The sequence below is a fragment of the Sinohyriopsis cumingii genome, chromosome 10, assembly GCF_028554795.1.
Source record: "Sinohyriopsis cumingii isolate HCF-2022 chromosome 10, ASM2855479v2, whole genome shotgun sequence".
Taxonomy (NCBI): domain Eukaryota; kingdom Metazoa; phylum Mollusca; class Bivalvia; order Unionida; family Unionidae; genus Sinohyriopsis; species Sinohyriopsis cumingii.
Genome location: NC_142970.1, coordinates 73,497,185 through 73,513,141, shown reverse-complemented (window position 1 = coordinate 73,513,141; position 15,957 = coordinate 73,497,185). Strand labels below are relative to the sequence as shown.

Genomic DNA, 15,957 nt, shown 5'->3' with positions numbered 1-15,957 from the left:
CTCCTTCATTTTTCATTTTAACTGAGCTAGATGCAACCCAAGTATGATATTATGGGCTTTGTGAATAATCTTCAGTTTTGTGTTAGCGGTCTTGAGAATATTGCGATCTATTTATCGGTCTGTCTGCCTATATGTCTGTCTGTCTATTTATATATCTGTCCGTCCTTCTGTTTATCTATCTATTTATATAATCTATCTATATATTGTCATTATTGCATATAATTATTGCTTAAATTAACTTACAAAATGAGGCAAATTGTGTATTAAAGAAAAAACGAGATAACAAAACTATAATAACCAAACTAGTACATCGACGTCATACACCTGAGCTTGCATATTTTTATGTTAAAGGTTGGATTTACGGATGATGGTACACTCAACGGACTAAAGATAACCGTTTATGCTGACTGTGGGAGTTCAGCGAATGACAATTCCCTCCCAACATTGCTAACTTGGGTAGATAATGGTAAGGCGTTTGTTAATAATAGTTGCGATTATACATATTCTTAATAATTGGATCAATTAATACATCACTTTCAAAATATGGATAGCTGTGTATATTTATCTTACTGATATTTGCTATAGAAAGTAGTTTTAGTTTTTCACGACTTTTAACGGCTGTAAATATGTCTTAAGTGTTGGTTTATATATCGTAAAGTAATAACTTTCCTTTTTATCGTTCACCATCGTTACTGAAGTGAGTTTGTTAACCAATTGTTACAAATATCACGTGGAATTAATATATAAGTAATTCGTGAGTACAAAAATGTTGCAATTTTTTGCGCAAAGGAATTTTCGTGATTTGATTTTTTTCTTCTCGATTTTAATTGTTGCAGATAAGAATAAAGGTACATTGGTAACGGTCATACTGGTAGTAACCGCACACTAGTACCAACCGCAGAGAAATAAATGTTATAAACAGGATCTTACATGAGGACTCATCTCAAATGAAATTTATGAAAGGAGTTCAATAATTTATTTGCTTTTCAAAGCTTGGCGACCAAAATATTAAAATAATTCGACAGCATAAACTCATTTGAAATAAACTCGAACGTAAGATTCTATTAACCGCATGACCAAAAATGCTGATTGATTTGACTGCAAAATAGTGCAGTATGATGACTTTGAAATACACTCGGATGTCTTGGTTTTTACTCCTTTCTTTTTCCTAACGTTCTGGCGTTAGTTCTGGCAGTGTTATTACATGTGTTAGATATATAAAATTATGTTATGGCTATATTAACATACATAACAGAGCAATAATGCAACAAAAGTGAGTTTTGCCTTTAAGACGTTAGATACCAATTATTGCGTGTATTGTCGTTCTGATTCTTCGACAAATAAATATATAAATAAAAATGGTATAATAATATAAGTAATATGTTCCAACACTATAACTCTACCGAATACAAGCAATACCGCTTGCCAGTTATACGCAACGTTGTAGGTAACTGCCAGAACAACCTGTCTCAATAATTATTTTGTTTGGTTCTAGTTAGTGCAAATGCATTCAACCATCCAAAGAAAATTGTACTGTTGGTATGAATTCTGCACATAATAAGTTATGTCCATTGTCACGTGCCCCTACGGAATTATTACTAACCCCGGAGAAGGACAGAAGGACGGACAAGGTGTTAAAATATAATATTAATAAGGTAAATGGTATAACAATTTAATAAACGATCTCATGGGATTCCACAGTTACAGGACAATTTTTTTAATGCAATTCATTCCAATCAATACACGACCTGTCCAAGTTGCCAGTTATTTCATCCAGCGAAATTAAAGATGAGAGGGTTTCCTTCCCGTGTCCCTTCTATGTTACTCATCTGTAGCTTCCTCCTTGTATTCCTCTCGGTACTTCCGGTATCCTTGTTCCGTTTCCCGGCTCTCCTTTTCGGTACTTCCGGTACCCTCATTTCGGTTCTCTCGCCATCCTTCCTCGCACAACCGCCTATCTCTACGTGCTCTCCACGTCTTCTCCTCTCTAATCTTTGGGTAGCGTCCGATCCCACCCGGAAGGCTTCCTGTGGATTAGAAGGGACGTACAATTGTGCCTCCTTGTTCGAACACGGGAGAATTAACAGAATCTCATCGATCTTTCATCAGCATAATGGGAATTAAATCATTAGGTCAACTCATACACTCACATCTAGATATCACATACACGCTTGTTCTATAAAAAAGGCTATAACAACAGCAATAATAGCACGACTTCTGATACATACATACATACATACATACATACATACATACATATCCCTAATTCTCTACATATAACAAACTATCAACATCAACAGTATTCCTACTCACTTCCTACCTTATAAATTATAAAAGACACATGCAAATATAAAGGCCTAATTATACGTCCAAACCACCAACAACGCCTAACTCTGCACAATCAACAGCTATATATTCAAATACAAACAAGTACAAGGTCTAACACTACTTCCTATTAAATTCAGTTCTGCACCACGATGAAACATCGTAGCAGATTACACCGTCCACTTCGATTCTATTCTAACAAATACATACATTTCTCTTGAATACTACTAAATCGCTATACACTACATTACGACATGTCGATAATTCAGTTATACATGGAAGATTAAATTTCTACTAAATTAAATGCAGTAGACTACATAGAAATCTTAAGCAGCAGGGAGGGTGAACATACCAATTTTGGAGCAAGTTCTTGAAAGTAAAACTTCATACAAAAAAAAATTAAAATACAAGGTCAATTACGCCAAACCAAAGTCTCTAACCGACCGAGATCTTCTCTAATTGGGTTAACTCATTGTGTTACTTTATCTTTGTCTCTCGTATCTTGAAATTTGTATGTGTTCGTTTACCCACCCAGATATTCATGGTTGGTCGTCACCCTCCCTGCCGCTGTTTCTTAACCAAACTTTGTATCAAGACCTACACGATACCGCGACCGAGGATCATGTAAATTCATCGTGATAAATCCGTGTGGGGTAGCTTGTGGCTTAGACAGAAGTTTTTGAACTTTATCATATCTCTATCTCCTGAACACCAATTATGATGATTTTTTTGCAGAGTATGTGTATCGACTCCATTAAACTCAACTAAAATATAACAGTTATCTCTGATCACTTTAGGTATTTGTGTATATCGCTGAGTAACATAGATCACGTCTGTGTTTCTTGTGTCTGCCTCGAGAAAATATCCGAGCTGGATTTGATTGTTTGTCCAGCATCACATCATCGTATACTACGAGGCTATTAATAAATCCATCGAGGTCATCTAAATCTGGGGCTTCATCAATATTGTTGATAAAATCAATCATATCATTGCCGTCTTCGTCCACCAATTTTGCATTTTCATTAAAATCTTTGAGCACATCGTAGCATCGCTGATCATCTACAGATGGTGCCACTACTTATAATTTATCCCACTTGAGCCATCTAATTATCAGATTAAGCAATAATTGCGTCTTACCAGGCCTAGATGGATCTATGATAACTGCCCAGATAGACTTTGGTAGCGCTGGATGATGCTTGACTGGCTCTTGCTTTCGTGTCGCTGAAAAATCAATGATATCCATGTTGTACAAATATAATAACTAATATGGATTTTTATTGTGTTCGATGCAGAGTACCCACCCCCACAAGTGGTCTAACAACAATAATAACAAAACAAAATAGCGTGACCTTACAGGTTTATGTGTAAAATGTGGTACAAGCAAATACAAATTTATCTCCGGACAAAAAGTGTCTGGTGGTGATATCGGTGCTTCACTGGGAAAATTACCAGGAATTCCATGGGCTAAGTATCCAGGAGAAAAAATCTTCCTGGAGATAATTATTGTGGTCCTGGAACCTGACTTGATATCCGACTTGACGAGAGATCAACCAAGACCTGGATAGTATACAACACATGCTATTGATCAAGAATAAAACTAAAGATTTACAACAACGACTTGTTGCAGATGTGAAGTTCATTCACTCGTTAAATTCCATTTTTTTATTTTAAAAAAATCTCTCAGAAATAAAACTTGCTAACTTCCTAGTAAAGTCTGCGATGAAGTTAAACTACTGCTAGGGGCCGGTAACTAATCAACCAGTTATCATTATTATAGTGGAATCGATTTATTATAGCCCAATATGATATTGGAGGGGTGGAGCAGCGATTAGTAAACTTGCTGATGCAGCAAATGTCACACATTATGTTGCTGAAGAATTGTTAGCAAGACAGGCAATATAGCAAATTTATCTACCATCACGTATATAGCTTCAGTACGCACATTTTGATGCCAGCACTCCCAGTGAGGCTCATCAAGCAGATATTTTGTTTTTTTTATAAAACGATACCTCTAAAACTGGTAGACGCCAATCACGCACATTCAAATACGTGTTAACTGTCGTTGACGTTGCAAATAGGTATAAAGAAGCAGAATCACTATCAACTAAAGCAGCAACTGAAGTTGCATCTAGGTTTGAACGAACTTTATAAACAAGGATCCGGACCACAAGGTAATCCACGATGGCCACAGTTGCTACATGTTGGTCCTGGCAAGGAATTTATTGGTGCAGTATCATCTATGATGAAAAAACATAACGTCAAAATCAGACAAGGACATACCGCAGTTCATCGTGATCAGGCTATTGCTGAACGATTTAATCGAGCACTTGCTGAACGATTATTCGGATATCAGTATGCGAGGGAAATAATTCAGAAAGACATGAGATCTCGTAAACGGGTTGAGAGACTACCAAGTGTAATAGCTGCGATAAACAATCACACTATTCTTGCAATTTCTATGAAACCTACCAATGCGATCACAAAAACATATACCAATGCAACGACATGACTCCTTCTCAAAACAACCAGTACTAGGTAATGTGACTGTAAGATATTTAGATCAACCTGGTGAACTTGAAGGTGGTAAATAAAGAACCACTGATCATATTTGGAGTGTGACGACACATACAATTTCCAGCGAGGTAAGATCCACTGGTAGACCTGCAATCTACAGATTCGATTCAACTGCTCCTCAACGTGGATTTGTACGCGAACAATTACAAGTAATTCCCGAAGACACACAATTACCACCGCGTTCAATTTTGTGAACTAGTGCCTCAATATCGATTACATTCAAAACAGGTCAGCATAATATTTCAATCAATGAATGCAGCCGGAAAATTTTTTGATATTTCAGTACTTTCTGTACAATATGTTGACGGTAATATTACCAAATCGGCGTTTTCGAAGAAGTATAAACAAAACATAATATTTCAGTATCTCCCGATTGTCTTAGATACAAACAGATGAAGGGAGATTACTCGGTCAAGCAAAGCTCTCTCTCTCTCTCCGATAGAGTAATTAAGTAGTTACTCCACTTGGTACTGCGTAATGACCTCAGCGTCATTCAGTATGTTAACTGTCTGTGTCAAAATAGCTGTTAGTGGAGTAACGCAATTTTGTAATAGTTTAAATTAATAGACGGATATTTACACCTTTGGCTTCATCCCTCCCTGGCAAGGTCAAGGAAGAAAAACTGTAAATCATATGCCCCGTTTATGTGTGCAATACATCTAAGTTATTTTTAGATCTCTAGATAAGAGCTGTATACTAACACGTATCTTTAGTCGGCAGAATCATATGTGCGATAATTCTATACATCGTGTTTGGAAATCAAAATAAATCAACGCTACAGTTTACAACAATTATAATTTACTCAGTATAATGATCATTTATAGGAATCCAGCATAGGTAACTTCATAATAATTTCTGAAACATATATCAGTAACGATGGTCAGTGGTGGAGTGCTAGCGTATTGGAATCTCATTCTCGAGGTCTGGCGTTCTAATCCCATGACTGACAAATTTGTCGATGGTGGGCGATAATCGCAATTTTTCATTTAAATATGGGGGACGGAGCCCCATGCTCGAACTTCAACAAAAAAAAAAAATTCACCTTCCCACTATGTGGTGGGTGCTGATTTGCACTCTCTCACGGGTTAGATTATGGGTTAGTGTTGTGCCATCGTTAGAATTAAGTTAGATAAGATTATACGTTGTGCCGTCCTTAGAACTGAAATTGTAAATAATGCTGTAAATATGCTATTATATGTTCTGTGCCGTCCTAAGAACTAAGATTGCATATATTGTAAATATGCTACTATATGTAATGTGCCGTCCTTAGATCTGAGACTGTATATAATGCTGTGAATATTATATTTAAGAGCATGTGTTGTGCAGTTCTTATAACTAAAATTGTATAAAATGTTGTAAATATTAAAGTCAAGATTATGTGTTGTGCAGTCCTTAGAAATAAGATTGTATATAACGATGTAAATATTAAAGTTAAGATTGTACATAATACTGTAAGTAGCTTTGATGTAATGCTGTAAATATGCTATGCATGGAGTAAATATTTATTACAGCTAATAAATATGTACTATATATGAATTTCGAAAAGAAAAATGCTATTATTTCTGCAATTCAAGAATTAAAACATGACGGTATAAAAATATCTGATGAACTTAATCCTGAAAAAAATTATTTGTGATTCTGAATCATTACAACAACGAAAATTTCAAGATATACATAAGCTACCAGCAGAAAACAGATTCATTAAGCAGATTCAACAATCTATGATACAATCCTTGGCGACAGTTACAGATACGCAAGTTGAATAATTCGTTTCTCTCTCACGCGCGATTGAAAATATTAGATCAGAGTTATCACACGAATAAGAAACAAAAAGGATTGTGAATACACGCGTCAGATAATTGATAAAGATGTTGTCCGCAAGCAACTCTGTTACTGGTGAAATGAAAAGGAAAGTGCTTTCACCAATGACCGTAGTGATTATGAAAGCACAGTCAGTAACAGCTAAGCAATGTGAAAGTAGTGGAGTATTTCAAAAATGAAAGTGTTAACACCAAATAATAACGCGTGTAATATTTATTCTGATTCAGATTATAATATTTATTTGTTTCTTGACAAAGTCAAGGTGATGAGAATTTATTATTTTTACTACCATTTACTCCATCAATTGGATGACATTGTTTGATAATCTGAAATATTATGGGTAATATACCCATCAATGTGATTAAATTAGATTTATATTCTGAATCAGATTTAATGATTTTATGATTTATATTTTTTATGATAATAACATTTATTCACAATGAGATTATAATATTTTTAAGCTGATCAAATTCAATGCAAGAATGTGCATAATTCAGAATTTGATCTCTTTTCGCACACAATCGTAATATATTCTCGCTGAAGCTCTATCAACTGTTCCTGCGTTAACGAAAATTCTTCACCGCAGTATTTATCATTAATTATATTAACACTAAACATTTTCTTTGTGTGGAAGTTTCAATGTTGTTCTGACGGTACTTTCGAGTATCTCTTTATTGTATACAAAAACTCTCACGTGTTGTTAAATTATATAATACCCCTTGATTAAATCAATGAATAATTGTTTATGAGTTTGTAGACCCAGAAACAGATTTTGCAAAATCCTCTGCGAACGTGAAGAACTAAGATCTTAGATAAGATCTAAGATATATATTCCAAATTTTATGTCGCAAATCAAGCAAATGTCCTGTCTGCACAGTACGTTTGAAATGTATCGGTGACAATAGCGGATTATGACACCGCAGGTAAACCAGATTAATGGGTTCTTGTACGATCAAATAGCCAGGAGGTAATTGAGGTGTAAATGTATATAAAATATATCCATGCTGAGCCTGATTGGATTTTTCAAGATGTACTTTATAACTGCCATCAAATGCGTCACATACAAGATTGACTGCGATCGTTGTTGTTATATTAACAATACCTGGCGAAATATGACGACCTCCATCGTATGGATCATTGTTATACTTGAGAATACCTACCGGTGTTTTTTTTTCATACGTCAACGATTTTGGGAAAGGTTTCATCGATAAGATTGTTCACTGATTTTTTAGCTCGTCAGTGGCGAATCCTGGTATCAAAAACGTTTGTAATTGATTTTCTATTATTTTAATGGCATCTAGAGACATCTACATAAAGCTTGTGACCGTTCCATCGAAATCTCTAAGTACAAAATGACTGTCACTAATCTCTGTGTAAATAACAGTTTTATCAATATATTCAAGGTCTGATACAACCCGGTTTAGATGTTGTATTGTTTCAATAATGTATTGTTTCACATTGTTTTTATAGTATTTTATGATACTAGAAAATAAATTTCTTAGTTTACTATTTACTTTCTTATGTTCAGACTTAATAACGTCGAAATACGATTTAATTATTTCAACGGCAATATATGGTTTCTTTTTTCATTATTATGATCATAAGTAAGTAAAGATATTTTGATATATTCATCAGTAATATAAAATCTCCAAGGAGCTTCTGAATTAATCTTCCATGGTTTATTTTTTTTGATATTCTGGAAGATTCAAAAATATTTTCTTGTTCGTGGAGAAATCGACACATTGTAGTTCTGGTGGTCCTTGATAAACAGGTGATATCTCTGGCCATCCTAACTCACTTCGGATTGACGATTGATATTTATCTACGAAATAGTCTAGCGTAATTTATTTATGTAGCGGCTGATAATCTTGGTTCGTGAACAGTGATAGCAAATTTGGATTCTTTTCTACCTTTGAATTCATCGTTGATTTGTTCGATCCTAAATACTACCCGTAGGTATACTCATAACATTCCAGTCTGGGGTTCCATCTGGTTTATGTTAATACAAAAATACCAGTGAATTATTTGCTTGCAACCCACCGAATGAATTTGATCTAATATTTGTCAAACTATGATATACTCCTAGTTGTGCTAGTTCTATTTATTTCACTGGAATTTCAGTTGGAAAGTTAACGCTGAACTCAGGATTGGTTGAGCTTACTGTTTTCTTCGTGGTTTTCATCGGTGTTGTATTAGCGACAATCTGTTGCAGTAATTCTTGCGATGACGACATTATTGTTAAACCCCTGATCATAAATCAGGATTTTCAAAATTGGACGTAGATTCTGACCTAGTTATTGCCTCGTTGTAAATCTTAATCATTCCTGTGAACTCAGTATCTGTCTATTGTCTGTGTTGGTAATGCTGAATACCAAACGGGAATGGTTTGAAGATGAGAGCTTTGCACTCTGCCGATATATTTTAAAAATTCTTTTGGTGGCACCAACCCATCCGAATCAAAATAAACAACTCCACGTGGATCAATCACGTATGCAACCCAGATCTTTCATCGAGATTAACGATACCGGTTTCAACACGCCTTGGTTGTTTTGGTAATTTATCATGCATAAAGACACCTCTTAAGCTTGTTATACTTAATTTTTAGCAGCATCACGTAAATCGAAATTGGACATAGGAAGAATATGCGAAGTGACCCGAGAAGTCTTAAACCTTTTCCATGCCAAGAGTGAGGAATTCCGGGTAGTTTTAGACCATTTCCCATTTTTAGGAAATCTTTATTCCGTGACGTGTTGCATTCTTTAGTGCCATCCAGCAGCTCCAACAGTACCAAGTGCAGTTGATTTTGCAACAGCTGGGGCTTCAGCGGCTATCAACGCTGGTATAACTGCAAGAAATATAAACATACCACCCATCTTGACTGCGTCTTTAATAGCACCCGCACAAAGATTAAGTTTAACGCTGGGAGTTTGATTCTTAGGTTTTATTGAAGTCTATCCGTTGACATTCTATCAATGCAAGTTTATTTGCACCACCTGCGATGTGTTCTTTATTTAGTGATATTTTTATTGCACAGTTCTCTTTTCATATTGATGGTATTTTTTTAATCTGACCAGGAGTCAGATTGACACTAAAGTGATGACATGACATTATAATATCAGGAGCGATTTAATTACATGTTTGGAAAACGTTACATGTTTCCTGCTGGGGCATCAGTGACTCGTTCGTCCACAAACACCTTCAAGTAACATTGTTTTATTTGAGAGTATAACAGCGATTGCTCTATAATTAGTAACATCAGCTGGTAGTGTACTTACTCGAGCTCGAAAATGTATGTCAACGACTGACTGCTTAAACAAATGTAGATGTTCCAGCTAGAAGTAGTAAATCCGATACAACGTCGAGAAATCTCGCTCAGATATTTTCAAACCAGAATCCACATTCGGATTACAAGTTCATCAAACGATGATAAGCACGGACAATGTGAACATTTCCAAAATCCAACAACACTTCTTCAGGTGGTTATTGATGTCCATTTATCATTAAAGAAACCTCACTAACTCCAAGTGGTTCAAATACCATATGATTTCGTATTTAAGAATCTCGTCGTCGGATATCTTGAAAAGCTAAATACACGTCGTGGTGCTGGAACTCCCTGCTGTGATGCTATCTGCCATGCAAATGTGTTTACAGTTGTACTCGTGATAGAGTGTGTAGTTATTGTCAACCATTAGAGCGTTGTTTTGCCGCCGCTGTCCATAAAATATATCAGCTGTTGTTCTTCAACGAGAGATGGTGACATTACTGGCATCCACAACAAACGTTGTGTCAGTGTCACATTTCCGTGAAGTGCCACGGTTGCAGGATCATCAACGTCTTCAACGTGCCAGATAGCGTCGTCTGTGGATTTTCGAACGAGAACAACTGTATGATTTTCCCCGAAGATAACCTTTATAACATTCGGCAGAAACCAAAGATATGTGCCAGTGGTATTGTGCAACTAAATCTTCCCTGAGCATCAATTTGATTTTTACGTACTGCGAATCGCAGATTAAAATTTGCATTTACAAAGAAAAAGTCTCAAAATCACCGTCGTCAGCCTCAGCAGTAACATATTTGGGGTGCCGAAAAGTATAAGGTCTGCCATCAGCGTGATCAACATTATCTTTTGCAAACATCACTGACGGACCAGCAGACCGTGAATAATCATCGCTGTATCGGGATAGCCTCAATATCGTCATAGCAACATCAAACATCATTATGCAAAACCTTAATTTCCTGACCATCAATAATATTTCGTGCACTGTTAAATAATGCCACAATTATATTATTAACAAATCCACGCTGTGCATCACTATAACGATTATCAACTGTTTTTACAAGTCTACCCAGAACTTCAATGATTGCCTCGGCGGGCAAGAAATATCTGCTTGTATTCTGAACTCGTAGTTCGATTCCTCCACGTTGATTTGCTTCTCGTGCTTCACAAGAATAATATTGATAATCACGCACAGATTCATCTTTCAGAACTGGCGCATCCATGTCAAATGCTGGATCAATTACACGATTAAACATTTTATTATATATGTTATCGGCTAACACGAAGACCATTTCCCGCTATCAGACTAGCAGTTATATTGTTTTCTTTTTCTAACTGGGGTACACCAGCCAACTCTGCTAGCTTTTTATTTTCTTTTCAGCTTGACTTACTATTTGACTACCATTTACAGGCATCACGTCAATGCTGCGTAATTTTACTTGCTGCGGTGTTCGTCCTATTAATCGTGCTAGTCTGTCCTTGATTGCTGAGAATGCTTTACTTGCAACATCACCAATAGCACCAATAACTTTATCACGAACAACTATTCTTCTAAATATACCCTGAACAACATCACCGAGTCCATTACCGTAGGTACCTTTATACGTAGGCAATCGGAATGTATCACCTTGACCATTACAGGTCCACGTTGAACATTATGTATGATCAAATCATTTTAGTCATTGTATCTAATTGCATACCCTCATTCACTGTGATAATCATCAATGGTTTCATCAATGAGAGACCGATAAGCATTAATGTCCATGATACCACCTGTAAATAATCTTTGACAAATAGCGGCTGCTTCATTAATGATTTATGGGGAATAGTTACCGGCTTGTTTTCCGCCAATCACAATATTCAGTCGATCAACATCAGCATGGACATTATTGGGGCATGAAGTAATAAGGTCACTTCCTCGAGTAAAATGACCACTTCCAGTGGCACTGGGGCCAGATAATATTTGTCTTCTTCTTTCTCCCATAACCCTAATCGCATATTCCATTGCTTCTAATTCTTCTGCTTAACTTGCTGTTTTGACTTATTTTGTCTTACCTGTTTTTGAAGCTTTCCTTTCTTCTTGCTTTTTCAAGTTGTTGCTTCATTTTTTCTTCTCTTTTTCTCCCTTCCTGTTTTGTTTGTTCAATATACTCATCTACTGCCTGATTAACAAATTAAACCGTCCAAAATCTTCATCAGATCTGATCTGCGGAGTAACAGTAGCAATAAGATATATATCCTAACCCAGTCGCCATATTTCAGAGTATCAACATATTCGGGTTTTACATACTTATCTCTGGTATGATATCCAAACGCGGCAATATTAATTAATTGGATTTGGTTCTTGATGGCGGTAATACAGTCAGGCGTAAAGTTATCTATTATCTTGGTTCTAACTATTGGCAGAGGTTGTGGTTGAACTTCAGGTTGTGGTTGAGGAGGTTTCTGTGGTGGTGGTTGAGCTGCCTGATGACGGCTAGCAATAAGATATATATCCTAACCCAGTCGCCATATTTCAGAGTATCAACATATTCGGGTTTTACATACTTATCTCTGGTATGATATCCAAACGCGGCAATATTAATTAATTGGATTTGGTTCTTGATGGCGGTAATACAGTCAGGCGTAAAGTTATCTATTATCTTGGTTCTAACTATTGGCAGAGGTTGTGGTTGAACTTCAGGTTGTGGTTGAGGAGGTTTCTGTGGTGGTGGTTGAGTTGCCTGATGACGGCTAGCAATATCAACGGGTAATGACTCAAGGGCGTTTTGTGCTGCCTCAGTTGATTGACAATTTTCTTTGTTGGTTCGACGATTGGTTTAAATAACTGTTTTGTACCTTTTGTAAATTCCTCCTGAGACACCTGACGCTCTTGTGATTTTTGCTTGACAGAATCACGAACAGGGAGATATTGTTTAAATGCCCCTAGTTGTTATTGAGCTAATCTAGCTGTGTATGATTCCATAGTTGGTATACAATCACACATTATTGATATAATAATGGTATAATTACGCACACAATACAGCAGCAGGGAGGGTGACGACCAACAATGATTTGTCCAGGGGCGTAAACAAGTACACATACAAATTTGAAAACACGAGCGACAAAGATAAAGTAGCACAATGAGCTAACCCAATTAGAGAAAATCTCGTCGGTTAGAGGCTTCGGTTTAGCGTTATTGACTTAAAAGTTTGTAATTTTATTTATTCGTATGAAGATTTATTTCCAGGGAAGACTTGCTCCACAATTGGTCTGTTCACCCTCCCTGCTGATTCATACGACACCTTGTGAGGAAAGTGAGATAGATTGGAGCGAAGATATTTTATCTCAGAAGCCTTTGTTCCAACCTCGTCCGAAATTTCTAGAACTCCTTTTCCTGCCCTTTTTAACGAGCGCGCCACTTCGGCACTCGGAACGCAGTCTAGTGTCTTCAACTTCCATACTTCTGCTCTCGCCAATATCCAGACAATGCACTGATTCCTTCACAATGGATTAAACAGAAAAATGTCTGGCTGCGACAGAAACCTGCCCAAAATTCGACTATGTTAGTTCTGATTGGGTACCGTTGGTCTCTTTGAAAACGGTCTGGAGTAGTATCATTGAGGTGTTAAAATGTCGGGTTTCCAGCCTATAAGACTAAGCTGACCAGTGACATCACTGCTAATTGCAACAGAGTTTCTCGCCCCGCGGCAAGGTTCTTCAAAGGAAGTAACCGCGAATTTTACCGTAGCACAATGGCTAATTCACGGACAGGTAGTTTCTTTGTTTCAGAATCGGTCTAACGTCGTAATGTTATATAACACGTATGGACATTACACGAAGTACGTTAAATTACGAATCCTGTCAGAAGACATTTATAACATGAAGAAGGAATTGTTAACAAATTTTGTCACACAACAGGACATCCATTTTTTAAATTTCTTGTCATGCATTGCAATTGCAAAATTAATATTGACTATTGTGCAGCACTATCAAGCAACAGATATATATATATATATATATATATATATATATATATATATATATATATATATATATATATATATATATGCTTAAAGAACAGTGTTCTGTTTATTAAACTGTGGGGAGATATTTTGTTTTCAGCTTATTATTGTGAAAACTGGACCGTCACACCTGTAGCCGTCAAAACCAACAAGCCTACAGCAACAGCGTGTCGTTCACCAGGTATGTTGATAAAGTGGCATATAGAAGTCATTTTGGAAATAAAAAAAGAGAAAGGTACCGGAGGAACCATATACTCTATCTAGATGGAAATTTTGATTTTAAAAAAAAAAAAAAAAACTTTATATAAAATAACAAATTACATAATGGCTACTAAGATGGCCTGTGGGCAGTTTGTCACAATAGGTCGCTTGCCTGTCAGGGCTACCTAACAGGTGAGGGGGTGGGAAAGAGACACTGGTATAACGCCCAAGTAGGGGCACTACGCAAATGCGGACCGGTGCCCCGTTCCTACCCATCTACCCTGGAGGGAACAAAGAAAATATAAGTGCCATAAACAAAATTTAAATATTAGCATAGAAACGAAAATCTCTCTTCAAGCTAAACTATAATATAATATGATATATAATTTAATGAATACTCTATTAAGTAATACTTTCCTTACTTCACGATTTCCCCTTAAGAGGGATGGGACAGGGCACCTATGTTGGGTTATGTACGAGGTAATGACGCCATGAGGCTATATCACATGGCGCCACGCGAAGTGGACAAGCCCATGAAAGAGCCTAAGAAAAACATCCCACATAGAACACAAACATACACATGCAAACATAACATAAATAGAGGGATTAGGAACCCTTTCAAACCCTTCTAACTTTCCATATTTTCTCCCGTACTGTATAGTTAAATAAAAAGCTTTGGAACACTTTGGCTAATAACGTAAATTAAGAGCGGGCCAAACTCGAGTCTGGAGATATACAACTAAATAAAAAAAGGAAGGACCCTAACTCGAGTACAGCCACCTCATTTTAAGAACAAATTATACGAGGAGTGACACACATGATCAGACACATAAAACAATAGGTTTTCTTTTTCTAACAATAATTAACGCACCACTCACTCGTCGAAATTCGAAATTATGCTTATATTATATATAATAATAATATAGGTCAGTATGACAACTGGATTGATTGAAGAATACTGCTGTCCCGACACGAAAACTTTATATAGCACTCACGCACTATAGCAAAACACACATAGCAAACATGGGACTTAGGAGACCTCTAGCAAAGGTCACAAATAAATTATAGGGAAGGGATTTTGAGTAAGGTGAAGGAAACCTAGCTCGGATGAACAACCCTATAGAAAACACTAGGAAACTATAAATACCCCATCAAAAATTTAATCAGAGAAATTTGTGATCGAAATTCTTTATTTAAATATAACAAACAACATACCTTTGGGGGGAAACACATACATATAAAACACTTTTTTTTCGGAAATTGGTGGGGGGGGGGCAATCTGTTTTGTGCCCCCCCCCCCCCCCCCAAAAAAAAAAAAGTAGATAAAGTGGCAATCATACACGGTTTCTTGCTAGGTATGTAGACGAAGTGGCAATCATAGATGATGTCTTGCCAGGTATATAAACAAAGTGCTAATCATACACGGTTTCTTACCAGGTATGTAGATAAAATGGAAATCATACGCGTTTTCTTGTTTTTTTTAAATATTTTTTTTGTAGGAAAATAGTCATTAGCTAATAATTTCCACAGATTTATATTGATTTTTTTAAACCATATACTCTTGGGCATTGATTTTCTCCTTTGTCCGTTGTATCGAACAATATTTGTGTTGTAATAAGCTACGTCATTGAGATTATTAATGTAAGTCCAGAAGGTTTGATGTTGGTATGAACTTAGTACACCGTAAGTGTGAGGTTATCTTATACTGTACAATAAATGAAACAATTAATAAATGCCCTCCTAAATCCCCATACA

General features: G+C 36.3%; 1 protein-coding gene across 1 annotated transcript in view; it reads left to right on the top strand.

The window, feature by feature from the left end:
- The window catches only part of LOC149790385 (uncharacterized), a 165,279-nt gene that overhangs the window by 125,510 nt on the left and 23,812 nt on the right, over positions 1–15,957 (top strand). The window contains exons 24-25 of the mRNA XM_089972436.1: positions 352–466; positions 14,102–14,182. Of these exons, the coding sequence (XP_089828562.1) occupies positions 352–466; positions 14,102–14,182 (196 nt within the window). The remainder of the gene's footprint in view (positions 1–351; positions 467–14,101; positions 14,183–15,957) is intronic.